The sequence below is a fragment of the Marmota flaviventris genome, chromosome 3 (genome assembly GCF_047511675.1).
Source record: "Marmota flaviventris isolate mMarFla1 chromosome 3, mMarFla1.hap1, whole genome shotgun sequence".
Classification (NCBI taxonomy): Eukaryota; Metazoa; Chordata; class Mammalia; order Rodentia; family Sciuridae; genus Marmota; species Marmota flaviventris.
In genome coordinates this window covers 42,156,682-42,179,403 of record NC_092500.1, presented here as the reverse complement: position 1 = coordinate 42,179,403, position 22,722 = coordinate 42,156,682, and the positions used below count along the sequence as shown (strand labels likewise).

Genomic DNA, 22,722 nt, shown 5'->3' with positions numbered 1-22,722 from the left:
AATCCAAAAAGTACATGTGTAGTAAACATTCACTGAGATTTGAAATAACATATTATTTCACCATGACAAACAGTACAGGTAATAATTTAAAATAAAACAAGTCTTTTAAAACCCCTTTGGAAAAAGTAAAGCAAATATGGTGGGAAAGGTAAAACAATTCACAATAGCTAAACTGTGGAGACAACCTAGATGCCCTTCAGTAGATGCCTGGATAAAAAATGTGGCATATATACACACTGGAATTCTACACAGCAATAAAAGAGAATAAATCATGGCATTTGCAGGTAAATGGATGGTGTTGGGGAAGATAATGATAAGTGAAGTTAGCCAATCCCCAAAAAACAAATGCCGAATGTTTTCTCTGATATAAGGAGGCTGATTCATAGTGGGATAGGGAGCAGGGGCATGGGAGGAATAGATGAACTCTAGATAGGGCACAGGGATGGGAGGGAAATGGAGGGGGCAGATGGTTAGCAAGGATGGTAGAATGTGATGGACATCATTATCCAAAGTACATGTATGAAGACACGAATTGGTGTCAACATACTTTATATACAACCAGAGATATGAAAAATTGTGCTGTATATGTGTAATAAGAATTGTAATGCATTCTATCATTTATTTAAAAAAAAACAATAAAAAACATGTGCTATTTTTACCAATAAGTAAAAATCTCCCATTTTAACAAAATATTAAACATTTGACTTTGTGAACAACAACAATAAAAAGTAAATATGGTATACAGAATCAATTATTTTACTACTTTTATTTAAGAAGTTTTATTTATAAAAAGTTTCTGCAATAATAGTTTAAAACACAACTTTAAGTCATGTGGCCATATAAGAGTTTTTTTCTTTTGGAATAAAGATAGAACTGCCATAGCATAATCTCTAAAATATAGAGACTAATGACACATAAATTCCACTTTCACACAGTAGCAGTAGCCTACATGGGTGAGATGATTTCACAAGGTCATGTAGTGATCCAAACTCCTTCTAACTTGTTTCTTTGTCTTCCTATAGGGACCTGTCCTTAACTGCCATCAAAGCTGAGCTGCAGATATGTCCCCATTCACAGATAAAACATACTCCTTTTGGGAGAGGATATACAATTTCTGATAAAAGTTCAGGGTCAAGATGTATTATTCCTGGTGGGTGTATCAACTAGCACAGCCCATAGGAAGACAATTTAGTAATATTTATCAGAATAACAATTGCATATGGCTTCTGGACCAACATTCCCACTTCTTGGAGCTTTCCCCACAAGTAGATACAATTGAATGCACATGAAATGACATATATATTATACATTGCAGCAAAAGACTAGAAACAATTTAAATGCTCATTAATAGAGCTAAATACATGAGGAGTCAGCAAACTACCACCAGAGGGCCAAATCTGGCCCTCTGCCTGTTTTCATGGGGCTTTCAAGCTAAGAATAGTTTTTTAACATTTTTCAATGGTTGAAAAAATAAAATGGAGAATTATATTTGTGACTCATGTACTTTAAAGTCTATCAGTGTACATAAATAAATGAAGTTTTATTGGAAAAAAAAGATGCATTATTCCACTTTCCCTTCCTTTTTAATCTGACACATAGATACCATGGCATTTTCTGTATAACATGATTAAATAGGCCTTCTGGCTAAAGCAGCTTAAGGATATTCAAGTTCAATACCTATTGTTTTGAAGATAAGAGTGGCTCATACTGGATCAGTGAGAAAAAATAAAGTTCATAAAGGTTATTGGGGAAAATGTGTTTGAGGAAAGTGGACTGACACGTAACTTCAAAAAACTAAAAATCTCAGCTGAGAAGTTAATGCATATTTGTTCTTTTTCCCTCCCATAGTATACAAGATTGTATTTTCCAAACATAGCTACCTCAATATATCTCAGCTCGCATGCTCTTATGTGACATGGACACTCTTCCCATTGAGTGCTGAGGCCTGCATTCTCCCTGAACCTCAGCTAAACTTTTTGATTGCTCAGCCAAGAGAACACAATGCAAGTAGTCAGGTTAAGCTTGGTGGACTCAGAACTATGAGAGGTAATAGGATGACTCAAATCTACCAAGTTTGGGGGTTATTCATTATGCAGCAAAAGAAAATAGAAAATGATCCTGATTTTAATTTGTCTTCACATTTTTCTTAACCCTAATTCTTCAATTTTATTCAGATTCCACCAGTTCTATCTGTTCTTATTATAGGTCACCTCAAACCATAATTGATAGAGGGCAAAAGTTAAATGTACTTATATTTTAAAAAGTATTCTTACCTAATGCAGTGATGTAAACTTCCTGGTATTAATCTGTACATAAGAATAACTGATGAGAGCTTTATCACCATTAGAGAAGGATTTTTTTAAATGAAAAGAAAAAGGATTCCTTTGTTAGTAGATCTCACCAACATTTTCTGTTTCTCTCCCTTTTGCCCATGAAAGTTTATAAATATAATAATATAATTCATCCAATAAATTGATGAATTCATCCAATAAATAGGTCCTCCTTAACAGACATTTACTGGATAGTTACTACGTGCAAAATATTAGAGCAGGTACCAATTATATGAAGAGCCAGTTACAGCTAACCAAAGGGCTCCTAAGCTATTGACATTTATAACTATTAAATATCCACCATATGTAAAGCACTGGGCATGTCTGAAAAGGTCTTTGAATGCCTTCAATGACTTAAGAGTATTTAAAACAATAAAACAAAGCAAAATGACCTAACAGGCAATTAAAAAATACGCATGAAAAAAAAAATTATGCAGCAGTTTTAACACAGATTCATTCATCTACAAACACAATATAATAGATTATTCTCTCCATAATTACAGAAATGAACAAATCACATAGTATAAACCTTTGAAAAACACAACTATATTTAATATGAAAGATCAGAAAGATTATAAATACCACATGGTGGGATGCTATGTTTTTTAAATGTATTATTAGTTACACCTTACTCAACTATAAAGTTCTTTTCTTCATTTTTCCTACAATTAATCCCCCCCAAAGTAGTATCACATTATCCATTAACCTTTGATGAAAACTACATGATGGCACAGTTCATTCAGTAGTTAGCATAGCATTTGGCATATAGTAAGCACTTAGTAAGAATTTTCTGAATAAATACCTCAGAAACATGTACTTAGGGGAACAAATTAACACTGTTCTATTTCACAAGTACTTCTGAATACTCAAAATACACAAAGCACTGTCTTTTGGGTGTCACAAAGAACTAGTAAAAGGATACTATTTGTATATACAGCTACTTCACAGTACTGTTTTTATTCATAAGCTTTTACAATAAAATTAAAGATTTGTAAATTTGAATTAGGAATAACTGTAGAATTATTTGTTACTATTTAACTCCACGTATACAGCAAATACAAGAAAACCCAAGTTCTTAAGAGGCAGAAGAAAACCACAATACGGATTTCATATCTTTTCTGGTATTAATTTTTTTGTGTGGTGAAGGGGATTAAGTCCAGGGCCTCACCCATGCCAGACAAGGGCTTTACCATCGAGCTACATCTCTAGCCATAATTTTTAATTACATAAAGAAAACCACATTTTCACTGCATGATTCTATTCCTGGTAACATGTTCAAAGGTGCATGAGTGGTGAAAATCCAAGTTTCTCCAAATAAAACAGAAATTAATCAAGTGGCACATGAAAGTAAACCTAATTTTATTTGTATCCTTTTAAAAGGACAACTGTGACTTTTACTTACTGCTTTACAAATTAGGAGTACATAAAATTATTTTAACTGAAGTAAATAACATGTTTACATGTTTACAAAAAATTAAAGTTAAGGTAGCATTTGAAGACCCCTTCTAAATTTGAAATTGATTCTATGAAATAAATATAGGAAGGGGAAAGAGAATAGAGAAAAAATTCAGAAGTGAAAACTCTCAAGAAACACACTCATTTAAAAAGAATAACACAGAGCTGAGATACAGAGACATGTAAGGGAAAGAGACACATTTAGCTGGAACTCTACTTCTGCCTTAGTTTAGTTCCACAAAGTAATTTAATATTTGCATATGAATGGTCTGATGACTTTAGTATATTTCTTCAAAAAAATTTATGAAGTTATTCTGTTTCCCTAATAGAGTGAACTGAATTGAGAATGAGTAGTTACATGCCTGCTTTATTTTATGCCTTGAGCTGGATTAAAAGTTGATTAACAAAAAAGTCCAATATTAAAGTTCATCTTCTGAATCTTGATCATAAATTTTCTGAGGTTGCCTCTTGATACTGATCACCAGATCAATAGTTAATATTTTTGTCAAACACTGAAGAACTGAAGTTAGCAACTGGTATTTACCAATTACTGATTCCAAACCCGCCTGACTACTTACCATGAGTTGATTGGTTTGCAGTGCATGGAGAGTTCTCAAATATATTTGTGGGAAGCTGTAATTTACTTTCTTAGTCTTAAAAAGGATTTTTGGAATGCCTAACAGTGCATTAGCAATTAATGTACTAACCATGGCCTCTTCTGATTGCTGGCATGTTTTGGCATAGTTGAGAAGATAGTAATGTAACAAGATCTCAAAATTACCACCCACTGGCAAAACACTACCTGCTGGCACAGATGAGGAATGGTAACTCTGGGAAGTACACAAATCCAATGACTTATATCTCACTGGTAACTTGCTCCCTGTTCTAGCAATTTTTGTAACTTGTAAATTTTCATAAGAAATTTCTATTCTAGTGTTTTCAGTTGTAGGATTACCAGTTAAATTATTATCAGTTAATAGTTCATAGTCATCAATTATTCTGTTTTTTTCTGGAGACAAACACTTTAGTGTATCATCTATTTGGAAAGTATTTGTTGGTGTCAGTTTTGGTGTCGAACATGGAATATGTGTTTCTAATCCTATACTTGAAATTACCAAATTTGAATATACGTTTAAATATGCCTGAGTTTTTTCCAATTCATCTCCATTCTTTACAACTATATCTTGATATGGCCTTTGTATGGAGTGATTACTAATTTCAGGTAACTGGTTACTTTCTCTAATATTTTTGTGAATAAGAGGACTTGATGTGTCATTTTGGTCACTGGCGTTTATTACATAATTTAGATCAAGGTCTTTAAATAACTGCCGAAGCATTTTGAATGCTCCATGTAAAGCACTCTCGTGTTGTTCAACCAAACCCTGCACTGGTCCACAAAGAACTATACAGTGTGGTATAAATGTACATGTGCTAATCAAGCCAAGATGAACATACCTTTTGGATCTAAGAATAAAAGGTTTACAAAATTTCACCAAAGCAGTGTTAGAAATTTCGTACCATGAAGAGGCCTCTGGTAATACAAATGGAGAGATACCAATGATCCTTTGGATGAGAGAAACTTCTTCTGATGATAAACACTCCACCACTGATATGCCACTCAGTCCTGCATAATATATAACTAAATCTGGTTGCTTCACACTAGATAGGAGCAATTTTACATTCTGACTATGCAAATGTTTCATTATTGCTTTTGTCCTTTCCATAATCCAAAACTGAGATGTCTGAAATTGTGCTTCTGAACTTAGAATAAATTCTGATCCAGAAGCTGAAAAAAGAGGCTGAATGATTTCTGTTACTATCACCATTCTTATGTCACCATCTACTGGGCAGTAAACAGAAAAATCTCTTTGAAGCAAAAACCCATCTATGATCCTAGAATCTGAAACAGGAAGGCCAGTGACGCCAACGTTCAGCTCTATAAAACAGTCATCCACTAACTCAAATACTTCAGTCTCACTTGTACAGGTCATACACTTGAAAAAGTAGTCACACATCAACTGTGAAATAAATCTGTGGTTATTTCTTCCCACTCTTCCACAAAAATACGCTTCTAACAATAATTCTAAAGAGCTCCGACACAACGTTCTCTCTTTAGCAGATGAAGAAAAGATGGAAAGAAAGTGTCTACTTAAGTATTGGTCCATAATACAGTCTAATATTTGTGTCTGAAACATTAGCAGAGCTTGGGAAATACATTTCCACTGACAACAATTTTTCCAATGCCTTTCATGGGTCTGAATATTTTCAGAAATCAAAGAATTCTTCTCTTTTTCTGCGACTGCATTAAGTCCTCGGAGTAAATGGCAAAGAAAGATAATGAATGTTTTAGCACCATCTCCTGTTTTTTTGAGATGACTGGAGACACATGTCAATACAATCCTGCACAAATAAAAAGAAAGAAAATCAGATTTTCAGAACACTGGCTTCCTACTTTGGAATCAAGTTATAAGTTGTGTTTTCGTTGTTATAGACAAAAGAATACTGTCCCTTTGATTAAAAGTTATTTCGTTATATTCCCAATTCCAGATTCTTGGAAGTGGACAAATACTCCTCTGGGCAGCGCCCTAACCCCGAGCATATGCTGGTCTCAATCGAGTTCATTTTTCTAGGTACACAACCTCAGGATGGGGCATGAGTCAAGGAGACCCTGTGGAGGGCCTAACTTTGGGCAGGAGGGCGGGACGCCGATACCTGGCTATGGGATGCTCTAAGTGCAGCGCCCCCAAGAGGCGGCCTCCATCCCGGCTGAGCATTACCTCGCCGGTGGGCTTCGTACACAAAACCTGCCGGCCCTCGGGCCCTACGCAGCGGCTCACGATGGTTTCCAGCACCTCCACCACCTGCAACGCCACCTTCACAGACCCCGCTGCAGCCATGGAACTTACGGTCTGAAAGGCTTTCACTGGCCAGCAGGAGGAACAGCGGGTCGGACCAAAGAGCTTGAGGCGCGGCCGGAAACGGAAAAGGCGGGAAGAAAACAGGAAACCAGGCGCTCGAGTCGGAAGCCGCGGCAGGTCGGCTTCTCGGGTGAGCGAATCCGCTGCAGTTCGTCTCGCTAGGCAGAAAGCTTTGCGTCCTACGTAGTTGGGTCACCGGGAACCTTCCTTCCGAAATCTGCTCGGCAGAAGGGCGGAGTGACGGAGAGAACAGGCGCTGCAGGTTCAACTCCTTTGATTCTCTCGCACTCTCCCGCCATAAACTGTCTGTGCCCTGGCAAAACCTGTGCCTGGAATTCACGCATATTCTGTCCACATGCATTATTTGCTCTGCTTCCCATTGCGAAGCCTGCTTCGGCGTGCAGGACAGATGGGGAGGGCCTGGTTTGGGCCAAGAGTTTTAGGTTTTATGTCTTCCCCGGGGCTTTCCACATTTTCGTGTCAGGCATCACAAAACCCAGCCACTAACTACAATTTAACCTTTTTTTTTTTTTTTTTCCCCAGAAGTGATGGACTCTGATTTATTACATCGTTTCAACACGCATTGGCCTTTTGGATACAATCCAAAGGCAGAACAGTGTACTGTTTTAGATATTAACATAGGATTTTGTTTGGGTTCAGATCTGGGTTTGCTCTGTCATTTACTCAGTTGTGACATTCAGCAAGTAACATCTTGAATCCTTGCTTTTCCCGTCATAAAATGGAGAGACATAAAAGAAAAATCTCATAAGGTTTTACGGAGGTGGAGAATGTTTAGAAAGCACTTTGCATAGTTCCTAGCGTAGAGTAAGTGCTCAACAAATACAGTATACCCACAAATTCCCATGTGGGATCACCACTTTTTCTGGCCCAGTATTCCCACAAGAAAGGGTTTGTAAGACACAGAAAATACAATTAGCATAATAGCACAACACTATTAGATTCAAAACGTCAATACTAGTAGGAAAATAATCTTGTAGATGTTTCATTGAATATGGAGGAGTTGTTTCCCTCTCCCTTTGATCCTGCGCACAGAATGGAAAACTGCATCCTAACCCCACAGTTAATATAGACCAATAACAGCAAGCAGCAATTGGATCCTAAAATAGGAGAGAATGGGGAGAGGAGTGGGAGAAAGGGGAGGAAAATCAGAGAGGAAGTCATTATTGATTCATTATGGACTAGTAGATGATTTGAGAAAATTACTGTTATATAGGCTTAGTTCATGTGCTTAATAGTAAGATTCAAGGCTGGGGTCGTGGCTCAGCAGTAGAGAGCAAACCTTGCACTTGGGAGGCTCTGGGTTTGATCCTCAGCACCACATAAAAACAAACAAAGGGGGCTGGGGATGTGGCTCAAGCGGTAGCTGCTTGCCTGGCACGCCCCGCTGGGTTCCATCCTCAGCACCACATACAAATAAAATAAAGATGTTGGGTCCACCGAAAACTAAAAAATATTTAAAAATTCTCTCAAAAAAACAAACAACAACAACAAAAGAAACCAAAGGTATTGTGTCCATCTACAATTTTATATATATATATATAAAATAGTAAAATTCATTTTTTGTCTCTTCCTGGTTCTAGTCATCAAAAAGGGTTGGTTATATTACTCAATATAGTTTCAAATAGTGGACTATTTCAAACAAGTATTAAAACCAGAGTCCTATTTAAGTTTACCCTATAGACATTGATACAAACTTGTGATTTTTTTTCCTTACATTAAGAATATGCTATCACTCAATTTATTGTGTAGTTTTTAGAGTCATTTAACTTTTCTTGAGTCTTCTGTATAAAATCTGGCTAACTTCCAGTTAGGGTTGTTAAGAGGATTGAAAAAGAAGGAGTATAAAGTACCAAGTAAAGCATATATTAGGGATTCAATCTTAATTGAACCCTTCATTCATTCCTTGTTCAATCCTTTCCCCATCTCCTGCAACTACTTCCACAAAATAAATTAGGACAGATTTATTCTCTACTTATTAAAAGTCATTTGACCAGTTTGCTCTTTTTAAAAATTTTATTTAGAATACCTACTTGTAGAAGTTAGCATAATTTTACAGATCATTAGAAAAATTCAATTCTTTTCTCTCAGCAAACATGTATAACAGGTTAGGAATAATAGATTAGAAATGTAATACATTACAAAACGGTAGCCTATGACTATCTGTACATTTACTATGCACCTTAAGGAAAAGAATTTGACAGTGTGCTATACTTACACTGCAGATAACATACTGTTATTCTATCATACAAAACTGACCAGTGGTAGTGCTTAAATTTATAAATGGCCATAAAACAGGATTTTTAACTTAAATGTACATTTACCATGCTAAAAAGTAAAAAAATTAAATTTTGTGGCCTATCAGTTCAAATGTTTCATGGCATTTTTCTTTAAATGAAGAATTTCAATATTGTAATACTAAAATAATTTTTTATGATAAATGCAGAAAGAAATTTTCCCAAATATTTTAGAAAGTATATTCACATTCATTTTGTCATGGGTTTCTTGTGGCTTTTCTAAATATGTTAATCACATTAATAAGACACTGGTCCTATACAATTTTAACAGTCCATCTTCAGTTAAAAACTGTAACAAAAATAGTATGTTAAGAGTAACAAAAAGTAAATTAAATGTTAAACTCAGACAATAGGTAGAATAAAATGAAGACAAATTACATAATAGTGGCAGGTTATACAATTTAAAGAATCTCTTACACTTAGTCAAATACAACAGATGTTGAATTGTAAACTCACTGATTTTTGTGGGATTTCTCCCATTAGTTCAAATTGGAAAAACTGACATAAATGCTAATATTTTATTTCTATATATTTAACATAATTCAAAACAATCTGTGTCTCATGTATGGCTCATCAGTAGTGTCATCACTATATTTCAACAAAAGAACAAAACTTCATTTCCCATTAGAAATGATAAGCATTGGAAAAAAATGGAATTTTATACATTTTCTTAAATTTAGACTAAGATATTCTTCAAAAAGTTAAAACTGCCTTCCACAAAATTCTGTGTATATGGCACAAGTTGATACCCAAAACAGTGTGAATTCCATCAAAAAGGCACTGTTTTCTACTCAGAATAATCTGACAAGTCTACTTCAATGATGTCTGAGAATAAGAATATTTTGAAATAGGTAAGTAGACAAACCCTTATAAAAGTACAGCATTACTGTTTAAATATACTTCACCTATATAAAAGGAAATAAAATGACAGAAAATGACCTTCTATGACAAGTAAGCCTATAAACACTTTGAATCATATAATAGTTCTGTAACACAAAAATGACAAAAAATATTTTCTTAAAGGCACAAAAGCATGAATATTAAATGAGGATTGTATTTTACAAGGCCAACTTTTCAATGGAATGCAGTTGTCAACTGAGCTGTAACAAAGATTACACTGTACCTTTATAAGTGATACAAAAAAAGTGCTGATATGAAATATAAGTAAAATATCTACTGTAACAACATTTCACATGCCCTGTTTTGTATCTTTTCCTACCCAACAACATGTCACTAAATGGTAGATAACTGAAGATATAGTACATTTAACAACTAAAAATGTGTATGTCAATAATTATTATTCATCTAAATTTCATTTGAGAAAATTTTTGATAATAAAACTGGTTATAAAATCATATATCCTGGAAATCATCACGAGGCTCTCAGACAATTGCAAACTAAATCCATGAATTCATGTGTGAAAAAAGAGTACTCTTGGGTAAGAACATTCAAAGTCAATTACATATTATGGCTAAATACAGAGTAAATTATGGAGTTTAAAGAATTCACATACTAAGTCTAGTATAAGTACTGATCTAAAATTAAGCCACCAATTCCTGAGTTTTGTGTTCAGTTCATAGAAAGGAACTCACAGAACTAAAAGCATAACAGGACAATTATATTAGATATATGCTTTTAGTATATAAGAAACAGTCATGAATAACCCTGTTCTTTAATTTTTGACTCCTTGGGTATGAACTCACAATATCTGCCCTAAAGAGAAATTAAAAAAATAAAATAGCTACCTTTCCAGTCTTAGAAGATATACAAATAAAACACTATTTAGACCAAATGAAAATAACATGCAAATGGATAAGACCCTAAGGCAGGTCACCAACAAAAATGTTTAAGTTTTCAGGTTTAAATGATGAAATGACTTTCATGATCAGCCAATCAATTATATATAATATAAATTAATACTAATTTAAACCTTAAAAAATCGAATTGTACAATATTTACAAAATGTTACATGTTGATGAATAGGCAGTTGAGCATAATATTGGTAATAGAATATGAATATAAAAATATCAACAAATATGAAATATAACCCAAAATCCACTTGTTCTTATAGTCATGAAAATACTGGATACAGGTGCATCTTATTTATGATGTTATCAATTTAAAAATATTTTCATGAATACATACAGAATACAACATTGTTTTACCAACATTACATGGAAAATAGCTCTTCGCAGAAACCTAATACTTAAGATACCTGGTTATATTGATTAGGGGGGGAAAAAGTAGATTTTATTATTTTTAGTTTCTGTAATTTAGCAATCATCCCTTGACTTTATATTTATGCATAACAAAAATTGTAATTTTACTAGTGTCTTTCCATCTCTTATTTATAACCAAACAGTTGTTCGTTTTGATCTTTATTTTCATTTTAATAACCATTTAAAAGTCTATACTTTTAGGATTCTAAGATATATTTTATGACAACAAATTCCTAAACTGAACTGCCTTTGCAAAAATTGTTTTTGAGGACTATAAATATTTACGCGAACACACAAAGTCAAAATATTGAACTGAAGAAACATGCAAAGAAACTTAAAAAAAAAAAAAAATTTGCCTGAGCCTGAACAGAGGAATCTTAATGAACTATGGTTTTGCCACAGAATGAAGTTACTAAGAACAGGGGTGTGAGGGTAATAATAAACAATTAAACTTCGAAATTGGTATTCTTAGATGCTCAACTTATTGCACATTTTAAGGAAACCAATTTTAATGTACACATTAAAGACCACCACAACAGGCCTTCCTTATTGTCTTTCTTTTTGGCTTTTGAAATAAAATAAAAATTCTAATTTTTTCTATTTATTCATTGAACATACTAGGTTCTAAATGAAAGCTAGAATGTTTTTCATAAAAAAACCATGAATTATCAGCATTTCATACGCCCTATGAACATGTCTAGTATTTGTATCTAGTATTTGCCTGGTCCTATGTTATGGACCAGGTGACTTAAAAAATAAAAAGAAAAGCAATAAATTTTGATCACACTTTTTCAGCAAGTGTGCAAGGTGGTATTACAATTAATAGTAGTTTTATACCAGTTTTTTTATATTGATATACACACAAGTACTATATACCTGTATCTACAAATATTAAATTCTAAGGATTAAAAAATATTGTGTAAACTTAAAAAATTTGCCACCTGTCTCTTTCAATATGTTAATTTTGACCATTCATACTTTTTTTTCTTGCTGTTTGTAAGGAGATAATTGAACTGGGTACTTTGGAAATAATTTTAACAGTATTGTGTACTGAATTACTTATGTCTATTATTCCATCATTCCCCAGTCTAATTACTTGATAAAATTTTGTGCCTGTTTAATGAAGAAAATAGATTACTATACGTACATTTTTAAGCTTGATAACATTTTTGTTATGAACAACGTTAACATTATATCTCAAAACATACTATAGAACACAAAGACTACTGTCAGGTAAGAGTACATAAGAGACAGCTATGTATACATGTGATTTAATATACTCACATGTAGACACATTCTCACAAAAGCTAGAAATGTCCTGGCACTTAACATATAGCTCACTATAATAACCAAACAGGATAGCTCTTGTTTCAGGTTAAGGATAAAAGATACGAAAGGTAGACACCTCTACATTTTTCTCCTAGATTTTTTGTCTTAGAAATATTGTGATGTTTAATTAAAGACCAAAGCAACTTGAACACTGGTCCCAGGCCAAATTTGATCTTTCTGGTTCACTGATTCAACTGTAGAGAACTTCTACTTAAACATGAAGTTTATTATGACTTGAAGCAAAATCAGGAGGAAAATGATGATGAAGTATTCTTTTTGTTGCAGAAAATAATCCGCGGCAGGTGTGCTTGAAACTAAATGATTTCGAAGAGCCATAATATTTCTACAAAAAGAAGCAACAGTAAATTTTATAAGGATTTTCCAGAAATGTCAGCACAAAACTCAAATTTGGTATTATACAATGACAAAACATTTAATTACATGATCTAAAGCAATTAATTACTACAGAACAAGGACCTGATGATGCTATGTGAAGCCTTTATTAGACTCTGTCTAAATCTAAATTCCACATTGTACCAAACACATAACCTAATGATACATTAAACCTGTCAAGTTTTGATGATATGGAAACATAATCACCTTCTCTGTTTCGATAGTGATTTTAAAACAAAAATTTTGCTAACAGTTGCCTCACTAAGGTTTTTTTTTTAATCTTTATTTTAGGGAAACGGGGGTGAGGGCAGGAAAAAATTCCTAAATTCCACAGAAAAAAATAATACACCAGATTTCATAATATTTCCCAAATAAAGAACTCTTTATATGCTTTTTGTATGCTAACAAAATAAAATGTTAATTTAGTCATGAAATGTGTTCACAATATCCTCGTACCATCTTAAATGCTTCTGGATTAAAAACACCCAATTAGTGAAACACCTTTTGTTTATTGTACTTGTGCTATCAAAGTGTTTTACCAGTGTAAAGAATGAAAGGATGGGGGGTTGGACTTGTAGCCCTGTGGTAGAGTACTTGACTAGTACATACATGTAAGGCACTCGGTTGGATCCTCAGCACCACATAAAAATAAATAAAATTAAAGATATTGTTTCCATCTATAGCTAAAAAAGATTTTTTAAAAAAAGAACAAAAGGAGGCAGAACAAATAGGCTAATTAATTTACAAATATAATTAAATTAGGAAATGTTAACATTTCATATAAGGGCTAATACCCAAGATGCATAAGATATGCTCCCTGCTCTAAAGGAGCTCATAGTTCAATACATGCACTTAGATGCTCAAAAGAATATGTAGAGGGAGCTATACAAGCTGAGCTAAGGGATTTATTAACTCTACAGGGCAAGGTGAGTGATTAGAAAGGGCACAAAAAGGATGTCATTTGAATTTAATTCTGAAGGATAAAAAGAGATTTTTTTGATGAGCAAGGTGGGAAGAAGAGCAATCTCAGATGTGGACTCAGTCTGGGCAAAGGTCCAAAGATGAGAAAGCACAGTACATTCTGGGAGATGTGAGAAGCTTTGTAGAACTAGAGCATGGGTTAAGTGCAGAGGATGAGCTGTAGATGAAAATGCTAACTAAACACAAGCCATAAGATCTCCAAGAACAGAGAACATGTTTTTTATCCAGAACATGCATCTAGCACAGAGTTCTGAATACATAAACACAGATGAGATAATTAATATTAAACATTTTAAAAACTGATATAGCATGAATGCATGTTAGCCTTACTGGATCATGGGGTAGAACGTAGAGGAGGAGTCTGCGACTACAAGAGGAACACTCAAAAGATCTCAGGGCAGTGACTGTTTACCAACTGCCACGTAAGTATTTCTATCTTGTAACAAGTGGTGCATTCCAATTAAATATTAGCCATGCACAAAGGAGACTAGAGAAGAAAGCCTTTGATAACTTTCTCAGAAACAATCTAGCATACTACAGTAGTAAAATGAAGTGATTCCAATTTTACATTCACAGAGTGGGGGGAAAAGAGGGTCCCCTTTTCATCTAGTATTTAATGCTGAAGGAATTTCATAGGTTCAGACACCAGGTAATTAGAGCCCAAAGTTCTATTCTAGCTTAGCAAAGTTATAAAAATATAGTTTGCATCTGATTTGCTATGTAACAGAGTTCTTTATTCTTGTGGACTCAAATGACCAGCCACTGTCCATGTATTACCTTTTAATTTCTTCCTGTGTTTGTTTTATAGATTCGATGGAACTTTGAATGTCTCCCAGTTCTATCCCTTTCTTTCTTCGTGTACTTGGTTTTACAGATTGAGCTAAAAGACATTTAGAATGAAGTTGTAATCATAAGTACAATCTATAGTTAAACTTAATGATTCTGACGTAATAAACATTTTCCTAGGCATTAGTTTTGTAGTTTAGACATGAGCATAATAAAACTAATATTCTGCATTTTGAAGTCTCAAGCACATCATTTTATTAGAGTACAACAACCAAATTTAAAGTAACCACAAATTAAATTTTTCAATAGCATCAGTTTTATTTTTTAACTCATTAAAACTGGCAAAAATAGGGCTGGGGTTGTGGCTCAGTGGTAGGGCACTTGCCTAGCATGTGTGAGGCACTGTGTTTGATTCTCAGCACCACATATAAAAGTCCATTGACAACTCAAAATATTTAAATAAAAAACTGACAAAAATAATTCATTCATGTGTATTAATTTTGGGAAGGTATTACTCTTGTATCCCTTACCCATTTGCCTACATCTGAAGAAGTCAGCTTTTTGAGGCCCTTTTCAATATTTTATTGTTAATGTTATCTTCATTGTCCTAGTTACCCAAACTTTAACCTCTTTAGTCAGTTTTGATACCTCTTCTACACATTTCTGTTGCCAATCAGCAAGCTGTATTTGGTCATTTCCAATTCCTTCTCATACCCATTCCTTCCTTTCCATTTTTGTAAAGATCTTAACCTCTATGTCTCAGCTTTCTCATTTTTCACATAGCAATAATAAGACCTAAACTTCACATGGTTTTTGCAACGTGTGTTTATTCAATAAATGCGAGCTAACATATTATAGGTAATATAATGTGTATAAGAGAGCCCATTAAGAAGTCTAAATAGCTGGGTGTGGTGGAGCACGACTGTAATCCCAATGACTTCAGAGGCTGAGGAAGGAGCATTGCAAGTTCAAGGCTAACCTCAGCAATTTAGTGAGGCCCTCAGCAACTTAAGGAGACCCTGTCTCAAAATTTAAAGAAAGGAGTGGGGATGTAGCTTGGTGGTAAACTTCCCCTGGGTTCAATCCTCAGTGCCAAAAAGGAAAAAAAAAAAAAAGAAGCCAAATGTCTGCAAATACCTCTCTACATGCCCCCCCCCACCCACCCACTTACAGGGTAGATATATGACTTTGAGCAGGTTAACCTGTCTGTGACTCAGTTTCTTTTCTTATTAACTATTAATAACAAACACTATAACTAATAGTACCTTTTCTTAGCACAGTGGTACCATGCTTATATAACTTTTTTCATTTTATTCCTCTATTATTTCAGTATGTTGCTCCTATTCCATGCTCCAAGTTTAGTTTGCTATAATCCATTAGAAACCCTAATAGTTCATCAGGGTTTGAAGAACCTTCCCTCAATTGAATTAAGCTCCTTTAGACACTCTCACTTACCATCCAATTTCCTGATATGTATTGTTATTTACCTCTAGTGTTATTTCTGTTGGTAAAAATAAGTTCTTCAGCTTAGTGTAAATTCATGAGAGATTATTGCTTAAAGTTTAATTTTATCATAATATCTAGGGTATTACCTTGATCCTTTCTTAATTGTATCTTAATGTCATTGAAGACAATTTACACATTGTCTGATTGGAAAAAAATATCAGACAATTTAATCTCATAGTTTATAACTTTATAATTTATAGAGTTGTGTTTTTACTTGTATCTTACTTTTTAAACACTAACTTACTCAAGGAATGAGAAAGTTTCTTGAAGCATAGAATTGAGCTTAAAGCTCAAAAACAATGCTTTCTGAATCCAATTTAGGAAACTATCAATAATTTTTAAGAAGCTAACAAGGCCTAGGAGCTACCATTATAGTGTGGTTCTTATTCATATGACTTCCCTTTTTACATTTCCCATGCCTTTGCCTTGTGGCCTCTTCATGCAACTTAGCTATGATCTAGAATAGCTTTTAGACCCTATCCTGCATCTACCAAAACTCTTACATTATCATCCTGAGTTAATTTGTGTTTTTTTTTTAAGACTATAAGGTTATTTTTTTAATATTTGTTTTTTAGTTGTAGTTGGACACAATGCCTTTATTTTTATTATTTATTTTTATGTGGTGCTGAGGACCAAACCCAGGGCCCTGCACGTGCTAGGCAAGAGTTCTACCACTGAGCTACAACCCCAGCCCTTCCTGAGTTAATTTGAAAAACTATTTTTGTATATCAACATTGTATAATAGTATACATTTTCTTAAAAAATTATATACTCATAGTGAATAGTATGCAATAAATAGTTTTACCTTCACTACCAGATGAATCTTGGATATCAGGTTCTGGGGAGGAATACCCTTTTGCTACTTTCTTCTGTTGTCTGGTTGGCTTATGTTTCATTTTTGGGACACTAACCTAAAAAAAAAAATGATGCCATTATTAGAGTTTGCACTGTAATTTGTAAGTAAAGAACATTGCTGAATAACTGTTAAATAACTGTTAAAACTGTTCTTGGGCATGACATTCAAAATAAAGACCAAGAACAAAGAGTCTAATGAAAATTTAACAAATGTATTTCATTTATGAAATTAAATTATCTTCTTTGCTTTTAACATGAAACAATTTGGTACAAACATTAAAAAGTAAAATATACAATAATTAGTTTGAATGTCCTCTCAGAGATATTTTAAGCACACATAAAGAAAAGTGAATTTATAGCTCCCCAACTGCTATAACTAGACCAATAGTATCTGCACTCGAATATTAAATAATAGTGTTTTAAAGTAATACTTATTTTATTCCCATTGCTAGAAATATTTCCAATGGATAATGTTCGATTTTTAATAAAATTTAGATTTACTTTTAATAATTTCTGAGTGATACAGAAAAGAAAGCATTTTGTAATAAAAATGATACTAATATTTTCCAGAGTGTATTGAAACTTAATGAAAGTATTTAAGTGCATGCATAAGATCTGAAAGTATATCAAACTGTCGACCAGGACAAAATTTTTCTTAGACTAATAAAACTTTAGATTCTCTTTCTCTCTTTCTTTTTATTTTTCCTGTTACAGTGCTAGAAATCAGACCCAGGGCCTCAAGCATGATAGGCAAACAGGCAAGCACTCTAATATTGAGTTACAACCCCAGCTCTTAGATATATTAATAGGTTTATAATTCTGAATATCAGTCCTAAGTTAAAAAACCCAAATGCAACAGAGGAAACTAGATTTAGAAAGGCAAGAAATGAATGTGCTTAGAAATATAGGAAGCCAGTGGTCATGAGATTTTAACTCTCTTCTTACTTGTTCATCATTCTAATAACATTATCCCTAATTTATCCAGCCATCTGTTGAAGGGCACTTAGGTTGGCTTTATAGTTTAGCTATTGTGAATTGAACTGCTATAAATATTGATGTGACTGTGTCACTGTATGCTGATTTTAAGTAATTTGGATGTATTCTAAGGAGTGGGACAGCTGGGTCAAATGGTGGTTCCTTTTCTAAGGAATCTCCATATTGCCTTTCAGAGTGGTTGCACCAATTTGCAGTCTCACTGTCAATGTATGTGTGTACCCTTTTCCCCACATCCTCACCAATATTTATTGTTACTTGTATTCTTGATAACTACCATTCTGACTGGAGTAAGATGAAATCTCAGTGTAGTTTTAATTTGCATTTCTCTAATTGCTAGAGATGTTGAACATGTTTTTCATATATCTATTGACCATTTGTATTTCCTCTTTTAAGAAATGTCTGTTTAGTTCCATTGCCCATTTATTGTTTGGGTTCTTTGGTTTTTTGGTGTTAAGATTTTTGAGTTCTTTGTATATTCTGGAGATTAATGCTCTATCTGAGGTGCAGGTGGCAAAGATTTTCTCCCATTCGGTAGGCTCTGTCTCCTCATGTGCTTGATTATTTCCTTTGCTGTGAAGAAGCTTTTTAATTTGATACCATCCTATTTATTGATTTTGATTTGACTTTTTGTGCTTTAGGAGTCTTATTAAGGAAGTCAGTTCCTGAGTGATATGTTGGTGTGTTGGGCCTACATTTTCTTCTAGCAGGTGCAGGGTTTCTGGTCTAAGTCCTATGTCTTTGATCCACTTTGAGTTTTGTGCAGGGTGAGAGACGGGTTAAATTTCATACTGCTACATTTGGATTTCCAGTTTTCCCAGCACCACTTGTTAAAGGGCTTTTTTTTTTTCTCCAATGTATATTTTTGGCACCTTTGTCAGAATGAGGTAATTGTATTTGTGTGGGTTTGTCTCTGTGTCTTCTATTCTATTCCACTGGTCTTAATGCCTGCTTTGGTACCAATACCATGCTGTTTGTGTTACTATCATCTGTAGTATAATTTAAGGTCAGATATTGTGATACCTCCTTCTTCACTTTTCTTGATAAGGATTGCTTTGGTTATTTTAGGTCTCTTATTTTTTCAAATGAATTTTATGATTGCTTTTTCTATTTATATGAAGAACATCATTGGAATTTTGATGGGAACTGCATTGAATCTGTATACCACTTTTGGTAGTATGGCCATTGTGACAATATTAATTCTACCTATGCAAGAATATAGGAAGTATTTCCATCTTCTAAGGTATTTATCAAATATTTTGTTTTAGAGTTCTATAATTTTCATTGCAGAAGTCCTTCACATATTTTATTAAAGACTGATTCCCAAGTTTTTTTTGTTTTTGTTTTTTTTTTGAGGTTACTGTGAATGGGATAGTTTTCCTAACTTCTTTTTCAGCAGATTCATCATTGGAGTATAGGAATGTGACTTACTTATGGTTGTTAATTTTGTGTCCTGCTACTTTGCTGAATTTGCTGTGATAGCGTATACAGGATAAATTTTGCCATTTTCAACAACTGTGTACAATTCATGGGCATTATTTCACAGTGTTATATAAACATCACCACTATTTCCAAAACATTTTTGTCATCTTCAAGATTCTAACAATTAAACAATAACTAATTTCCTCATTCCTGTTGCTGGTAACTTCTAATCTACTTTCTGTCTCTATGAATTTGCCTACTCAAAAGTAATATATTTGTCCATGTGAATTTGGCTTATTTCATTTAGCTAACATTTTCAAGGTTCATCCATGTTATAGCATATAGCAGAATTTAATTTTTATGTCTGAATAGTATTCCACTGTATGGCAATAGCACAGTTTCTTATACTTTCATCTGTTAATAGACACTTGGATTGTTTCCTTGTTTGGGCTATTGCACATAATCCCGCAATAAACATTGCTGTCCAAGTATGTAGAATCCCTGTTTTCAGTTCTTTTGGAGTAGAACTGCTGTGTCATGTGATAATTCTATATTTAGCCTTTGAGGAACTGTTTTTCACAGTAGCTGCAACATTTTACATTTCCACCAGCAATGTACAAGGGTTCTGATTTCTCCACATCCTCATCAAAACTCACTTCCCATTTTTTGTTATGTTTCTAGTGTGAAATAGTACCTAGTGGTTTTGATTTGCATTTCCTTTATGATTGATGATATTAAATATCTTTTCATGTTTGTTGGCCATATTTATACCTTCTTTGGAAAAATGTCTGATTATGTATTTCTGTTAAGTTAGGAGTTCTTTATATATCCTGGATATTAAACCCTTGTCACAATTCTGTAGGTTGTCTCTTTCTTCATAACACCCTTTGATGCACACAACTCTTAATTTTTAGGAAATTCAATTTTTTTCCTTCTTTTTCTCTTTTCTTTCCTTCTGTTCTCCTTCCTTGCTCTCCCTCATTGGCCTATATGCCATGCCTACACTTATATCAGTACACTGGTTTTTTTTTTTCCTTCTTTGATTCATAGAGCATTTAAACATGGAGTTTAGTTTCAGCACACTCAAATACAGAAGATATAGGGTTAAGGCTTGGGGAATACATCTCCCAGGGAATAAAGCAATCTCTGAAGGACAATGGTGGATCCATGGCTAATGCAGTACAGCTCTGAATTAATGAGCATGCGGTATTCTATGTCAGTAGTGCCTATTGGCTTGTGTAAAGTGGCAGTAGTAGGAGAAAATGAGAGTAAAATTGCCCCACCAACATCTCAGGAGGACAGTTGCAGAGATGTAGGCAGAAGTCCTCTCTCTCCCTCTCTTGATCTTTGACATGCCTTCTGCCATGGGATGATGCAATATGAAAGACTTTGCCAGATGAAATCCCCCTTGGTGTTGGACTTGCCAGAATCCAGAAGGTTTCAGGGGTTCAGTCCATGGTTGACCGATTCCAAAGCTCTGGGCCCTGAGTAAGGCAGAACATCATAGTAGAAGAGCATGGCACAGAAAATCAGTTCAAGACAAGGCAACCAGAAAGCAGGGAACCATTACTACTGTTTTCACTACTGTGAGTTTGTAGTCAATTCTGTAATCCAGACAGTGTGAGTCCTCCAAAATTGTTCTTCTTTTTCAAGATTGTTTTGGCTATGAAGGGTCCCTGGAAATTTCATATGAATTTGAGATCAATTTTTCCACTTCTACAAATAAGACTGCCAGAAGACTGATAGGGATTGTGTTGACACTGTGGAGTGCTTTGGGTAATATTGTTATCTTAACATAAACTTTTCCTACCTTAGAAAACAGGGTAACTTTCCAGTTATTCTTTGTTTTTAGCAATGTTTTACTATTTCACTGTACATTTATTCCTAGCAACTTATTCTTTTAAATTCTATTATAAATTGACTTGCTTTCTTAATTTCCTTTTGGAATTTGTCACTGCAGGTATATATAACCACAACTGATATTTGTGTATTGATCTTATACATGCAAATTTGCTCAGTGTTCATTAGCTCTGGTTGCTTTCCTGTGCTTTATATATATATATATATATCATGTTCTCTGTGAATAATTTTGTATGACAAGTTGCTTCTCTCTTGTTGCTTCCCAAGGTTCTTTATTTGGCCTGATGGTTTGTGTATAGGTCTGAGTTTGTTCTTGTTGAGCTCCTTGGATTTATAGAGTGACATATTTCATCAAATTTGGAAATTTGGGGGCCTCCTTTCCTCAAATAGTCTTCACCCCATTTTCTTTCTTCTCCTGTGGACTCCCAAAGTGCATGTGAGGACCCACCTGATAGTGCTCCACAAGTCCCTTGGACTCTGTTCACTTTTCTTCATTTTTCTTTCTCCTCCTCAGATGTGATAATTTCAATTGTTTTATTTTTACGTTTGCAGATTTTGTCTTGTGCCTGCTCAAATCTGCTGCTGAATTCCTATAGTGAATTTTTCATTTGTAACTGTGCTTTTCATCTGTAGAATGTTTGCTTCTTTTGCATAATCTCTGTTTATAAAGATGAGTGCCCCACCTGGGTCCTTTAGTATGTACCCTGACAGATTAAAAATACATCTTCACAGTTTATTTTTATGGTCTGCTGTGCTCCCTCTGGAACCAGGGACTCACTCTGGGAATGCAGGGATCCTACAACACTGCTACTGCACCAAGGAAGGGGTGGGACAAGGGCAAGTAAAATACTATAAAGTTTTCCTGCTGCTTTGAAGTTACACTTTTCTTGATTCAGCATCCCCTTGACTGCTATAAAACTTTGACTTTTCCAGGTTTCTGGTACATTTTTCAGATAGTTTCTGCTTGCTTTTTGATGGTTCTTTGGGATGACATGAGCTTCGAGCTGCCTACTCTGCCATTTTGTTTACCCCATGCTTTACTCAGCTTTTTTGCCACCATGACCAAAAGATCTGACAAGAACAATTTTATAGAATGAAAAGTTTATTTGGTGCTCATAGTTTCAGAAGTATTGTCCCGAGATAGTCAATTCCATTGCTCTTGGCCAGAGGTGAGGCAGAACATCAAGGTGGAAGGGTATAGAGGAAGAAAGCAGCTCTAAATATGGCAAACAGGAATCAGAGAGAATTCCACTCATCAGGGACAAAGCACATATCCCCAAAGGCAAACCCCAGTGACCTACCTCCTCCAGCCACACTCTACCTGCCTACAGTCACCACCCAGTAATCTATTCAAGTGGAT

General features: G+C 34.3%; 2 protein-coding genes across 8 annotated transcripts in view; both read right to left on the bottom strand.

Annotated features, from left to right (window-relative positions):
• Window positions 1-1,462: 1,462 nt before the first annotated feature.
• Window positions 1,463-6,685, bottom strand: Bbs10 (Bardet-Biedl syndrome 10). Its single transcript, XM_027927268.2, has 2 exons — window positions 6,498-6,685; window positions 1,463-6,185 (listed from the first exon to the last, which is right to left on the bottom strand). Exons 1-2 carry the CDS (start codon window positions 6,680-6,682, stop codon window positions 4,205-4,207), a joined length of 2,166 nt encoding a protein of 721 aa, XP_027783069.2. The 5' UTR covers window positions 6,683-6,685; the 3' UTR covers window positions 1,463-4,204.
• A 2,033-nt stretch (window positions 6,686-8,718) lies between these two features.
• The window catches only part of Osbpl8 (oxysterol binding protein like 8), a 174,106-nt gene continuing 160,102 nt past the window's right edge, over window positions 8,719-22,722 (bottom strand). For all 7 annotated transcript variants that reach the window (XM_027920867.2, XM_027920951.2, XM_071609670.1 and 4 more), the window contains 3 exons: window positions 17,038-17,143; window positions 14,718-14,820; window positions 8,719-12,909 (listed from right to left, as the gene is read on the bottom strand). In XM_027920867.2, the coding sequence (XP_027776668.1) occupies window positions 12,774-12,909; window positions 14,718-14,820; window positions 17,038-17,143 (345 nt within the window). In that variant the 3' untranslated portion in view covers window positions 8,719-12,773. The remainder of the gene's footprint in view (window positions 12,910-14,717; window positions 14,821-17,037; window positions 17,144-22,722) is intronic.

Coding starts and splice junctions, on each gene's coding strand:
- Bbs10 (XM_027927268.2), bottom strand. CDS start 6,682: ATGGCTGCAGCGGGGTCTGTGAAGGTGGCGTTGCAGGTGGTGGAGGTG. Junction 6,186..6,497: donor TTAGAGCATCCCATAGCCAG/GTATCGGCGTCC, acceptor TTATTTGTGCAG/GATTGTATTGACATGTGTCT.